Genomic DNA, 13505 nt, shown 5'->3' with positions numbered 1-13505 from the left:
CTAGATTTTGGTTAAGCACCAAATTAAAGTCACCACAAAGAATACATTTTTCATTTTCAAATTCTTCAAGTAATTTCAAAATGTTCTCATAAAAATTTGGGCTATCCTCATTTGGACCATATATATTGACAAGTGTGATGCTCTCCCCTTCTATAGTTATATCAAGTACTATATAATTTCCGGAAATATCTGTTTTCATTTTATGTAATTTGTATTCAAAATTGTTATTAAACAGAATAGCTACACCCCTCGAATTTCCTGAAAAAGAACTAAATATACATTTAAATCCCCATTGAGTTTGTGTATAAGGTTCTAACTCTGCTGTGAAATGTGTGTCTTGTAAACAATATATACTACATTTCTTTTGTATTAAATAGTTCAAAACATCCCTTCTTTTTTCAGGAACTCCCAATCCCTGGTAGTTAACAGTCATAATTTGTATGCAAGCTATCTTGCTACATATTCGAAAGATGCAAATATAAAGTTACTATCCAAGAAAGCTGTTCTTATTTGGTAAAAAAAAAGTGTTTGCATATATTAAATCAAAACAGGTTATATTTAATGTCATTTGCAATGCAGTCAGAATAGTCTATATGTAAAAGAAAAGTACAGAGAAAAGTAAAAAAAAAAGAAGTTTTTCTCTTAAGACCCATTGGTGCATTAGCTCCGTTAAAACAAACTAAATATCACGGATGGGATAAGTCGAAACAACTGGGCATATAACTCAAATACTTATGTACAATAGTATACATGTGTATTTCATACATTACAAATATGTTTGTTGTAATATTTTTGAAATAATGCACTATGTAAAACTTAAAATATTTGTCTTTCGTATGCATTTCAGCCGATGAACAACATTACTTTTTGTGTTCATTCGTGGGGGGGGGGGGGGGAGGGTTTCCTTTCACTATCTAGTCATATGTTATGTTAAGACAAATATTCAACAGTATTTTCTTTGCCTATCATCACTGTCTATGTTAACCGTATAATAATATTGAATTTTCACGATAACACCACAGACACTGTTGTACATACATAGTCAGGAAAAATAAAGCAATCAGGTAATGTTAAAATATCGGCTAAAAAATAATACCACGTTTGAAAATATTAACAAATCCACATGTTCATTTAACTTTTCATTTTCCAATTTAATATCATGACAGTCATGTTTCAGTTGGTCTATATCTAGTTCATTGATAACTTCCTCCTTTATCTCCTTTTTCAAACCGTCTCGAATAGACCTGACAGCACTTTCCACAGCCGACGTGATTAAATCGTTCAGTTCTCACTTTTGGGGGACTTCTGACTTATGTCTGCCAACTCATTCGTTGTTTCTGTCAATTCTGACTTTTTTTACAGGCATGTTGCTTTGTTAATGTAAATATCAACACACAATTAATTGTCCTATATCACATATCACATACTTCGTTTCTGTCCGTCTTGCACAATCAATCCAAACAAACATCTAAATTAGACCATTACCATGCGTGCAGCACGTGCTGACCCTTGACCTGTATCAATCATGTGTGAACAAAATATATCTCTTTCTCTCACCTTAATTAATATTTCTCACATGAAAATATCAGCGTAGATGGTGCAGAATATGTTTAACTTACACTCTCTAGAATGTTACGGTTTAAAACCCATCAGTACCAGGACGTTTGGAGTTTTTTGGCCCAGGAAATTTCTACATGTGCCCCCATAATACTTTCCAAGAGAACCATCTGAGAGTTAAAGCTGTGACTAAAATAATACATAATATACTTAAAATATCTAGGAGTGAGTAAAGCTCAGCTAATAAAACTTCAGAACAAACTACTTGTATTTGTCTTTCATATGCATTTCAGCTGATGAACAACATTATTTTTTGTGTTCATTAAAATTCATAAATATTAATTTAAAAAAATTATTAAAATTGTTCAGTTTGAATGTCATTAGGTTTTGTGTGTATTAAAAGTATTATATCACGATCGTGTGATTATTTTGACAGTTCGAATTATGTGTATCACAACAACATATATATTAAAGTGTTTAGACTATTTTGTACTTCAGTATCTATGTACTAATTCTACCAACTAATCTGCACGTATCATTTCCCACAACAATCGTTTATGAATTTTCTTTATATATATATATATATATATATATATTTATATATATATATATATATATATATACTGAACAAAATAAGAAACATCCGCTAACTTTGCTTGAACATAACTTGATGAAAATAAACCGGGGAAATAATTGTTATATATGCGTTTAAAGAGTGTTCCATGATGCATCGTTTGGTGCAAAAATCATGGCCATAGGTTAACAGAAACTGGAAGAAATTTTGACCAAGTGTGGTAGGGGTTACAAAAAAAACCACCCACTTAATAACGGGTATGACCACCTCTTGAATTGACCACTGCAGTGCATCGCAGGCGCATAGAATTGACTAAAGTGTTGATTTTTGCCTGTGTGGAATATTGTTCCATTCCTGAATGAGCGCTTGACGAAGTTCGTTGATGTTAGCGGGTGGGTTGGGACGACGCCTCGATCGTCTGTCCAGACTATCCCAGACATGCTCGATGGGGTTGAGATCAGGACTTTTAGCGGGCCAGTCATCAATGAAATCAATGTTATTTGTCCTAAGAAAATTTACAGTGTCTCTAGCTGTATGAGAGGTTGCATTATCATGCTGAAAAATCGAGATGTTGGCGTTGTTATGGAACAGAGGAATGACGTGATGAGTGAGAATGACATCGCGGTAACGTTGAGCATTTAAATTGCCATCAAGAAAGAACGGTATTCCAGCGTCGCCGTATCCAACGAGTGTGTACACGTGCCCAATTAAGACGATTTAGACGATGACGTTGCGTTAAAACGCATCCGACGTAAGGACGTCGTGCATATAAACCGTTCTCCCGCAGACGATTACGAACAGTTTGCCCACTGATTCGGTTATTATAAAGCCCAGGTGTGTTAGCAGCAGTAGCAGTGGCAGTTTGGAATCGATTGCGTAAATGCGTGTTCATGATATAGCGGTCTTGACTACGCGTTGTAACACGCGGACGTCCATGACGTGGCAAGTCGTTGGTGCTTCCTGTCGTTCGAAATCTTACGCGAAGATTTCGTATCGCTCGACGTGCACGTCTTCTGTCGACATGCCAGCATCAAGCATGTCAATCGCCCGTTCGCGTTGGTGCTACTTCCTACAAATTTTGAAGCGTTTTCGAAATCTTACGTCGAAGATTTCGTATCAAATTGCGAATACTACACGGGACATGTCGAACCTGCTGCACAACATGCCTTGCACGTCTTCATGGTCGACATGGGGGGGCATCAAGCAAAACAGTGGGAAAACAGTGGGGAAAATTCGGGCAGTTTTTATCTGGGTAAAATTTCGGGCAAATCAACCCCTCCAGCCCCCTAAATCAAAGAGTCCCCATACGCCCATGCGATTAACAGTGCAAAAATAATCGATAAAATTCATGAATCCTGATAATACAGCTCAAGGCTAATACTACCTATATAATTTCATTACACAATGAATTCTTTAACACAACAAATACTATATGTACAAATCGGAAGGTTTTTTTTATGTTCAGTATATAAATTTTTCAATCATCGGCTATTCGATGTCAAACACTGTATTTTTTCACATATAGTCCGAGAGCGAAAACTCGCAAAATTTCCCATCAATAGTAAGGGATCCATTATGTGCACCATCCGACAGACAGATAGCACATATCACTGTCTTTTGGTATACCAGTCGTGGTGCACTGGCTGGAGCGGAAAATAACCCAATGGGTCCACCGGCGAGGATCGATCCAAGACCGACAGCGTATCAGGCGAAGGCTTTACCACTGGGCTACGTCCCGCCTCAATTGTTGTGTGTGTTTTTGGTATATATATATATATAGTGTATAGTTTTATTTTTATATCTATTTTTAGGTATTTCAACGAAGGGAAGATGGATCTGAAAATTTCTATCGAACATGGGAAGACTATTTGAATGGGTTCGGCAATGTGTCCAAGGAATTTTGGCTAGGTAATACTTTTCTTAGCCCCCCCCCCCCCCCCCCCCCCAAAAAAAAAAGAGAAAGAAAATCAAAGAAAAGCACAGACCAAAGTTCCAGAATTGATGCGGCGGTGTGTGTTTGTGTGTGTGTATGTGTATGTGTGTGTGTGTGTGTGTGTGTGTGTGTGTGTGTGCTTCCCCTGCAAGATCATTAATTTCATAATATTTTTTCTGTATCAATATTCAGGCAATGAAAATATCCATCGTCTGACCTACCAAAGACCGAGTGAAATGAGGGTGGACCTGGAAGATTGGGAAGGAAAGAAAGTGTATGCTGTCTACAAGTATTTCTCCATTGGTTCTGTTACCGACTACTACAAACTCTTTGTTATGGGTTACAGTGGCGATGCGGGTATGTGACGTGACTTATGTATCTACCAGTATTCAAGTTGAAACATATTATTCAATATTTGGTGAAACATGTTTGAAAATATCTCTTCTATTCTATTTACGTGTTTGTTAGGTAAACTGCTGCAAAATAAATGTAAGACATACTCGCGCTTATCGTCCTTGGGAGTGGCAGTCCTCTTAAACCCCACCCCAAACAAAAACACCAAAACTAAACCGCATATAAAAGAAACCCCCCACTTGACAATGTATGTTTCATGAGGGTAGTCATGACCGTGTCAAAATATCTCATAAACTCTTGTGCAGAGATATGACTTTAAATACGTTATAATATAAGACCGGGGGAGGGGCGGAGGTGAGGGTGGGAGGTACATATTACAGTTTTGATATAAATAAGGGTACTCTCTAGAGAGACACAAAGAGATACGATTTTAAATGTTACGGAACCAATTTCATAAAACATTACACAAGGTTATTTTGGGGACTATCAGTTATATCCGTCGTACGTTTACATATGTTTGGAATCTGTTTCACGCAGAAACTTACGTCATTTCGGAAAATCCAACAATGCAAGGACAAAAGAAAAAGAAATATGAATTCTTCAAATTATATTAATTGTACAGTACAGTTAGCAACAACACGAGTTATAGTTTAGTCGTAGATTTATATTTACATGAAAAACTAGGTTTATGATGTTTCGTGAAATTTTGTTTGTTTATTTTGTTTAACGACACCACTAGAGTTTTATTGAACATCGTCTATTGGATGTCAAACATTTGGTCATTTGTCACACGTAGTAATAGAGGAAAAAAAGCTAGATTTATCAAATAGCTGCAAGGGATCTTTTATATGTACCATGTTTCAGACAGGATAGCACATACCACGGCTTTTGATATAGCAGTAATGCTGAACGGGAAAAAAGCAATCAGATAATCATGGGTCCACTGAGCTGGTTCGATCCCATGACACAAGCACTGCATTCGAGAGCTCTACCGACTGAGCTAAATGCGGCCCCCTTTTGAAATTGGTCCCAGATTACAGGAACTGACTGCATTTGTATTTTGTAAAATGATATTTGAGGGTGGGGGCAGGGATGGCCCAGATTAGGGATGGCTCAGATTACAGAGGTGGGGGTAGGGCTGGCTCAGATTACACAGGTGGGGTAGGGATGGCTCAGATTACAGAGGTGGGGGTAGGGATGGCTCAGATTACACAGGTGGGGTAGGGATGGCTCAGATTACAGAGGTGGGGTAGGGATGGCGCAGATTACAGAGGTGGGGGTAGGGATGGCACAGATTACAGAGGTGGGGGTAGGGATGGCTCAGATTACAGAGGTGGGGGTAGGGCTGGCTCAGATTACAGAGGTGGGGGTAGGGATGGCACAGATTACAGAGGTGGGGGTAGGGCTGGCTCAGATTACACAGGTGGGGTAGGGATGGCTCAGATTACAGAGGTGGGGGGTAGGGATGGCTCAGATTACAGAGGTGGGGGTAGGGCTGGCTCAGATTACACAGGTGGGGTAGGGATGGCTCAGATTACACAGGTGGGGTAGGGATGGCTCAGATTACAGAGGTGGGGGTAGGGCTGGCTCAGATTACACAGGTGGGGTAGGGATGGCTCAGATTACACAGGTGGGGTAGGGATGGCTCAGATTACACAGGTGGGGTAGGGATGGCTCAGATTACAGAGGTGGGGCTAGGGCTGGCTCAGATTACAGAGGTGGGGGTAGGGCTGGCTCAGATTACAGAGGTGGGGGTAGGGATGGCACAGATTACAGAGGTGGGGGTAGGGATGGCTCAGATTACAGAGGTGGGGGTAGGGCTGGCTCAGATTACAGAGGTGGGGTAGGGATGGCTCAGATTACAGAGGTGGGGGTAGGGCTGGCTCAGATTACAGAGTTGGGGGGTAGGGATGGCTCAAATTACAGAGGTGGGGGTAGGGCTGGCTCAGATTACAGAGGTGGGGTAGGGATGGCTCAGATTACAGAGGTGGGGGTAGGGCTGGCTCAGATTACAGAGGTGGGGTAGGGATGGCTCAGATTACAGAGGTGGGGGTAGGGCTGGCTCAGATTACACAGGTGGGGTAGGGATGGCTCAGATTACAGAGGTGGGGGTAGGGCTGGCTCAGATTACAGAGGTGGGGTAGGGATGGCTCAGATTACAGAGGTGGGGTAGGGATGGCTCAGATTACAGAGGTGGGGTAGGGATGGCTCAGATTACAGAGGTGGGGTAGGGATGGCTCAGATTACAGAGGTGGGGGTAGGGATGGCACAGATTACAGAGGTGGGGGTAGGGCTGGCTCAGATTAGGGATGGCTCAGATTACAGAGGTGGGGTAGGTATGGCTCAGATTACAGAGGTGGGGTAGGGCTGGCTCAGATTACACAGGTGGGGTAGGGATGGCTCAGATTACACAGGTGGGGTAGGGATGGCTCAGATTACAGAGGTGGGGGTAGGGATGGCTCAGATTACAGAGGTGGGGTAGGGATGGCTCAGATTACAGAGGTGGGGGTAGGGATGGCTCAGATTACAGAGGTGGGGTAGGGATGGCTCAGATTACAGAGGTGGGGGTAGGGATGGCTCAGATTACACAGGTGGGGTAGGGATGGCTCAGATTACAGAGGTGGGGGTAGGGATGGCTCAGATTACAGAGGTGGGGTAGGGATGGCTCAGATTACAGAGGTGGGGGTAGGGATGGCTCAGATTACAGAGGTGGGGTAGGGATGGCTCAGATTACAGAGGTGGGGGTAGGGCTGGCTCAGATTACACAGGTGGGGTAGGGATGGCTCAGATTACAGAGGTGGGGGTAGGGATGGCACAGATTACAGAGGTGGGGTAGGGATGGCTCAGATTACAGAGGTGGGGGTAGGGCTGGCTCAGATTACAGAGGTGGGGGTAGGGCTGGCTCAGATTACACAGGTGGGGTAGGGCTGGCTCAGATTACAGAGGTGGGGGTAGGGATGGCTCAGATTACAGAGGTGGGGGTAGGGCTGGCTCAGATTACACAGGTGGGGTAGGGCTGGCTCAGATTACAGAGGTGGGGTAGGGATGGCTCAGATTACAGAGGTGGGGGTAGGGCTGGCTCAGATTACACAGGTGGGGTAGGGATGGCTCAGATTACAGAGGTGGGGGTAGGGATGGCTCAGATTACACAGGTGGGGTAGGGATGGCTCAGATTACAGAGGTGGGGTAGGGATGGCTCAGATTACAGAGGTGGGGGTAGGGATGGCTCAGATTACAGAGGTGGGGGTAGGGATGGCTCAGATTACAGAGGTGGGGGTAGGGATGGCTCAGATTACAGAGGTGGGGGTAGGGATGGCTCAGATTACACAGGTGGGGTAGGGATGGCTCAGATTACAGAGGTGGGGTAGGGATGGCTCAGATTACAGAGGTGGGGGTAGGGATGGCTCAGATTACAGAGGTGGGGGTAGGGATGGCTCAGATTACAGAGGTGGGGTAGGGATGGCAAAGATTACAGAGGTGGGGTAGGGATGGCAAAAATTACAGAGGTGGGGGTAGGGCTGGCTCAGATTACACAGGTGGGGTAGGGCTGGCTCAGATTACAGAGGTGGGGTAGGGATGGCTCAGATTACAGAGGTGGGGTTAGGGATGGCACAGATTACAGAGGTAGGGGTAGGGCTGGCTCAGATTACACAGGTGGGGTAGGGCTGGCTCAGATTACAGAGGTGGGGGTAGGGATGGCTCAAATTACAGAGGTGGGGGTAGGGCTGGCTCAGATTACACAGGTGGGGTAGGGATGGCTCAGATTACAGAGGTGGGGGGTAGGGATGTCTCAGATTACAGAGGTGGGGGTAGGGCTGGCTCAGATTACAGAGGTGGGGGTAGGGGTGGCTCAGATTACAGAGGTGGGGGTTAGGGATGGCTCAGATTACAGAGGTGGGGGTAGGGATGGCTCAGATTACAGAGGTGGGGGGTAGGGATGGCTCAGATTACAGAGGTGGGGGTAGGGCTGGCTCAGATTACACAGGTGGGGTAGGGATGGCTCAGATTACAGAGGTGGGGGGTAGGGATGGCTCAGATTACAGAGGTGGGGGTAGGGCTGGCTCAGATTAGAAATTTTGATGAAGGTTATATGAGTGTGGATACAAACTCGGACAGCTTGTTAAGAATGACTTGCTTTCTGTTTTAGGTGACAGTTTCTCGGGTCATAATGGATTCTTGTTCAGTGCCAACAATCTTGATAAAGATACTTGGTATAGCAGCTGTGCTAGGAAATTTGGTGGAGGTTGGTGGTATAGTAAATGCCATTCATCTAACCTCAACGGCCACTACCTGAAAGGGAACCACACTTCCTACGCTAACGGTGTAAACTGGTATGCGTTCAGAGGTTACCACCACTCGATGAAGAAAGTGGAAATGAAAATCCGACCAATGAAGAACCTTCTTAAAGCATAAGACGAACAATCAAAACGACAAGAATAAAACGACCCCCCCACCCCCCACCCCCCACCCCCCATATCCTACTAAAGCAGCACCCTCTTACAGACAAATCTAAAGCTGTGCAAACTCAAAAGAAAAAGAAAAAGAAAACGATAAACACAGCACCAACAATAAACTAGCCAATAAACAAAACAATCTAGAGAGCAAACAAACCGAGAAAACGAAACACTTCAAAATCAACAACAAACAAAACAAGCAAACGCACACACCCAGGAAACAACCAAGATAAAACAAAATATGTAAAAATCCCAGCCCCCCCCCCCCCCCCCCCCCCCCCCCCCCCCCACCTTCCCCATCTTGACAATAAATCGTAATGAAGAAAATAACTGTTTTGTGTTTTGTTCTTAAAATAATTATACTATTCTTTGTTTAATAATGTAGGTTTAATGCAGTTTAAAAGAGTATATACATAGCATTTTATGTGGACCCATGGATGGTGAATGTATTTTTGTTAAAAGCCGACAGGTTCCTGGATATATACATTTAAAAAAAAGCTTTATTAATTGATATAAATATTAAAAAGTAATAGTTTTAAAATTAATGCGCTAGAAATCTACTAATATAAAAGCATAAAAAATATATTTTTGTTTTATTGATTGTTATGCAAATTAAATGTGGCGAACTCTCTCTCTCTCTCTCTCTCTCTCTCTCTCTCTCTCTCTCTCTCTCTCTCTCTCGTATATATATTAGAAAAAAATGGCCGCTTAAAGCAGGTGACCGCTGAGTTCAGGTGGCCGCTAGGACAGGTTTGACTATATATATATATATCAAGTATACATTACGTACATGCACGTACAGATTAAAACAACGTGCAGGTCTGATAACCTACAGGTTACGACATATCTATATTTCCATTAATAATAATATAAGAGCCCTCGGTGTACGGATATCCCCTCCTCCCCCGTCGCCGAACCTGGTAACCTAAATGACCTCTATCGACTTCCATGTCGGTATATTTATTTTTTCAATCATTATTGTTGAAAAAGCATTGGAATGTTAAGAGTAGGTTGGAATAGGAAATAATTTAAAACTATTTTTTATTGCAATTTGACAGTTTTATTGCACATGGTAGACTTTGAAAAAAATACATTAGCATGTCGTTTTACAATAAACACAAATACGTTTTCTGTACGCTATTATTAATAAACGTTGGAATTTGAAATTGTTTGCCACCTCCAGTTAAAGACATACAGTGATTTTGAGATGATAAGAAAGTCGTTTTCTGTTGAAAAAGGCAATGTATTGCAAAACGGCACTTTAGTGGAAATGTAGTGTATCTGAACATTTTAAAAGTCCATTGTTCAACAATTCTTTTTATAAGATATTACAAATTTGGTTTGGTGGTATTCAGTTGAGTCCAGAGATCATGTTAGAGTAGGTTGGAATCGGAAATTTAAAAAAAAAAAAGAATTCATTGCAATTCGGCACTTTATTGCAAAAATGCATTAGCGTGTCGTTTTGCAATAAACTAAAATAAACTAAAATTGTATGTTATTATTGATAAAATTTGGAATGGGATTTTGTCCCCCATGTCTGGTTAAACACATTCAGTGATTTTGAGATGATGAGAAAGTCGTTTTCTGTTGAAAAAAGGCAGTGTGTTGCAAAACGGCACTTTAGTGGAAATGCAGTATATCTGAAAATTTCAAAAGTCCATTGATCAACAATTTTATGAAAAGATGGTTTGGGGGTATTCATTTGAGCCCAGAGATCATGTTAGAGTAAGTTGGAATGGGAAATAAAAAACACACACATTTTTATTGCAATTCGGCACTTTATTGCGAAATGACACTTTCAAAAAATGCATTAGCGTGTCGTTTTGCAATAAACTCAAATAAAAAACATTGTATGCTATTATTGATAAAAGTTGGAATGGGATTTTGTTTCCCATTTCTAGTTAAACACATTCAGTGGTTTTGAGATGTGGAGAAAGTCGTTTTCTGTTGAAAAGGGCAGTTTGTTGCAAAACAGCACATTAATTGAAATGCAGCCAGTATATCTGAAAAGTTCAAAACTTCATTTATCATTTATGAAAAGATATGCCAAATGGCGAACGCTAAGAAATGATCTCCCCCTTAGAAGTCGCGTCGTTACTATACACCCTTTTGTCTCGCTTTAAACAGCTGTTTGATAGTGTGATTTGAATCCACTGGTCGTATAAAATTACTTTGTACGAACAGGAAAAGTAGTCATATTTGGGGGGTTTTCAGACGATGAGGCATTGCACAAAGAATGTCTGGACTGCATAACGGATCTATTATATGACAAAATAAATTAAAAAACCCAGTGAATCGCTGGAAAAAGAGACGTTTGTATGTCATTGCCAAAAACCTATCCATTCTCGATTTGTGGATTACAAATATATATATATTTATATATTATTTGAATAAAATCTAGTTGAAATATTATATTTTCTTCCTCTTATGTATGCTATGTGGACCTTTGTTTATTTGTGTGTTTTGTTCACTGCTTTTTGGTGAGGGGGAGGGTTTTGGTGGGTCGTCCTACCCCACCCCCACCCCCCACCCCCACCCCATGGCATTGATCATATAACTTGTCGATTATTTATATATTTATTTATTTTTAAACAATAATTTCACAAAACTAAAACAAAACATGTTTTAGAAACAACACACTTTTTTTAAAAGTATTAAAAAGTATGTACATGGCCAGCGGGGTGTATTTGAAAGAGGGGATGGTGGGGGGTACTGCTGTGTGCTATCAGTTAGAAGCTTGTGGTGTGTGTGTGAGATAGAGATACTAGATGTATTTGAGGGCCTGAAGCTGCTGGTGTTCCAAGGCATGCTCACCCGGAATAACATAGGGCCTATGGCATCTCCAGACTTTTGAGCACAGTAACAGAAAAAAAGAGGAGACCATGGCCCTATCGGCCCGCACGTCTTTCGCAGCCCCTAATACACAATTTGATTTTTTTTCAGACATGCAAATAGCATATATACAATATAGACCTAGAATAAAGATGTGGTTTGCCCATTAAGGCGTAAAAATAATGGTTTCTTGAAACCGACCCTACCTAAAAATAAAAGGACTTACCCTAATTATTTTTCCCTATTTTATTTTTATTTATTTCAAGTTAAAAAGAGTACAAATGTAGTTGTTTTTTTAAACTTTAGACTGGCCCTACCTGATCTTTTTTAGTCATGTTCACAGAAATGTTTTTAGGCACAAGGCAGAATAACATTTTATTTTCTTCATTTGTTAAACTCTATATTTGATTATTCCTTTGTTAATCTGTCTATAGGGGGCCTACTAGTTGAGTATCTCTTTTGTAATGTTTAATATGTATGTAGGATGCATTTTCTTTTTATACTAAGCATATCTGAAATTACTGACAAAAACACTACCAAAGGATGCTGTGATGGTGGTGTAAATAAATAACTGCAATGAAAGTGAAAATGCTGAAAATAAAGTAATTGGTAGGAGTAGCCTGTGTGGTGGCCATGGGTTTACCACCTCAGTGAGTCAGTATCTATGCCAAGTGTCAAAATGACCATGGGTCAAAATTATGAAGGCTGGTTTTTTTCTGAAACACAGATGTTTAACACCAAATTTAAAATGTGCTGAGATGTTGTAATAAAAATATTCATTTTCTTTGCATTATTGGTTATTCTAAATAGACTGCATAGCTTGTTTTGCAATGTGAGATTTGATTAAACACTTGCGGCATAACAGAACAAACTGTTTGGTTTTTGCTACTGACCCATAAATAAATTGACCATAACAAAATACTTTCCAAATTATAATCTATAATTTATTTGCATAAATACCCTGAAACTGGAAATTTTAATATTTGTTCAGTTTATTTATTATCTTTTAAAATAAACGTTGTTGGATTTTCTGTGTTTTTTTTGGTTTTTTTTGCCTAACTAGACTATTTTGGACAAATGTAGCAAAAACCCAACATTTTATTCTGCAGTAACTGTTAAGACGTATAACAGTTATAATAATTTTACTTTTTGGGGGGAGTATGTTGACTACATTATGATAAATTCTAGCATGGCATTAAAAAATCCCACACTGTTGGACTGGAAATATAAATACAAGATAGTTATTGTTTATGTAGTTATCAAATACATGTACATGCTAAGCAAGTAATTGTGATTATTTATTGAACATAAAACACGTATATCGTCATATTAAATTGCGATAGCAAACACTGAATAGAACCCGGAAGTAAACAGCGAAGAATAGAACGTGGCGTTTTACAAATTAAAACTTTATTAAATGCTGTTACCGTTTTTTTTTTTATTTATTTATTGGAAACACTCAAGTATTATCAGTCAAATATGTACACATTTAATGGTTTTGGCATGGTGGATATATGATAGAAAGTTGTAAGAACGGTAGGGAGTAGCCTACATGGTTGGGGGAAACCCACCATATGACTGAACATTATTTTGTTTTCTTTTTTTCTTCTTCTTTTTGTTAACCACCAACTGCGGAATTTCGTAGATTTTTATTATTTACTTTAATTTTTAGCCGTTTACGCTTCAGTCACATACATGCTCACAATTAGGTTGGGAATAATAAACTGGATATACCGATCGGTCCGTTACGACAATACAAATTTAGAAATCGGAATGGTGTATAGTGCACGAGCGCCACCTG

The 13505-nt window shown here is 40.4% G+C and overlaps 1 protein-coding gene across 1 annotated transcript in view; it reads left to right on the top strand.

The window, feature by feature from the left end:
* LOC121377306 overlaps window positions 1–9107 on the top strand; it is an 83646-nt gene extending 74539 nt beyond the window's left edge. The window contains exons 13-15 of the mRNA XM_041505243.1: window positions 3943–4039; window positions 4257–4421; window positions 8566–9107. Coding sequence (XP_041361177.1) covers window positions 3943–4039; window positions 4257–4421; window positions 8566–8831 — 528 coding nt within the window. The 3' untranslated portion in view covers window positions 8832–9107. The remainder of the gene's footprint in view (window positions 1–3942; window positions 4040–4256; window positions 4422–8565) is intronic.
* The last annotated feature ends 4398 nt before the right edge of the window (window positions 9108–13505 follow it).

The sequence above is a fragment of the Gigantopelta aegis genome, chromosome 7 (assembly GCF_016097555.1).
Source record: "Gigantopelta aegis isolate Gae_Host chromosome 7, Gae_host_genome, whole genome shotgun sequence".
Lineage (NCBI taxonomy): Eukaryota > Metazoa > Mollusca > Gastropoda > Neomphalida > Peltospiridae > Gigantopelta > Gigantopelta aegis.
The sequence above is the reverse complement of the archived record's forward strand: the minus strand, read 5'-3'. Positions and strand labels throughout refer to the sequence as shown.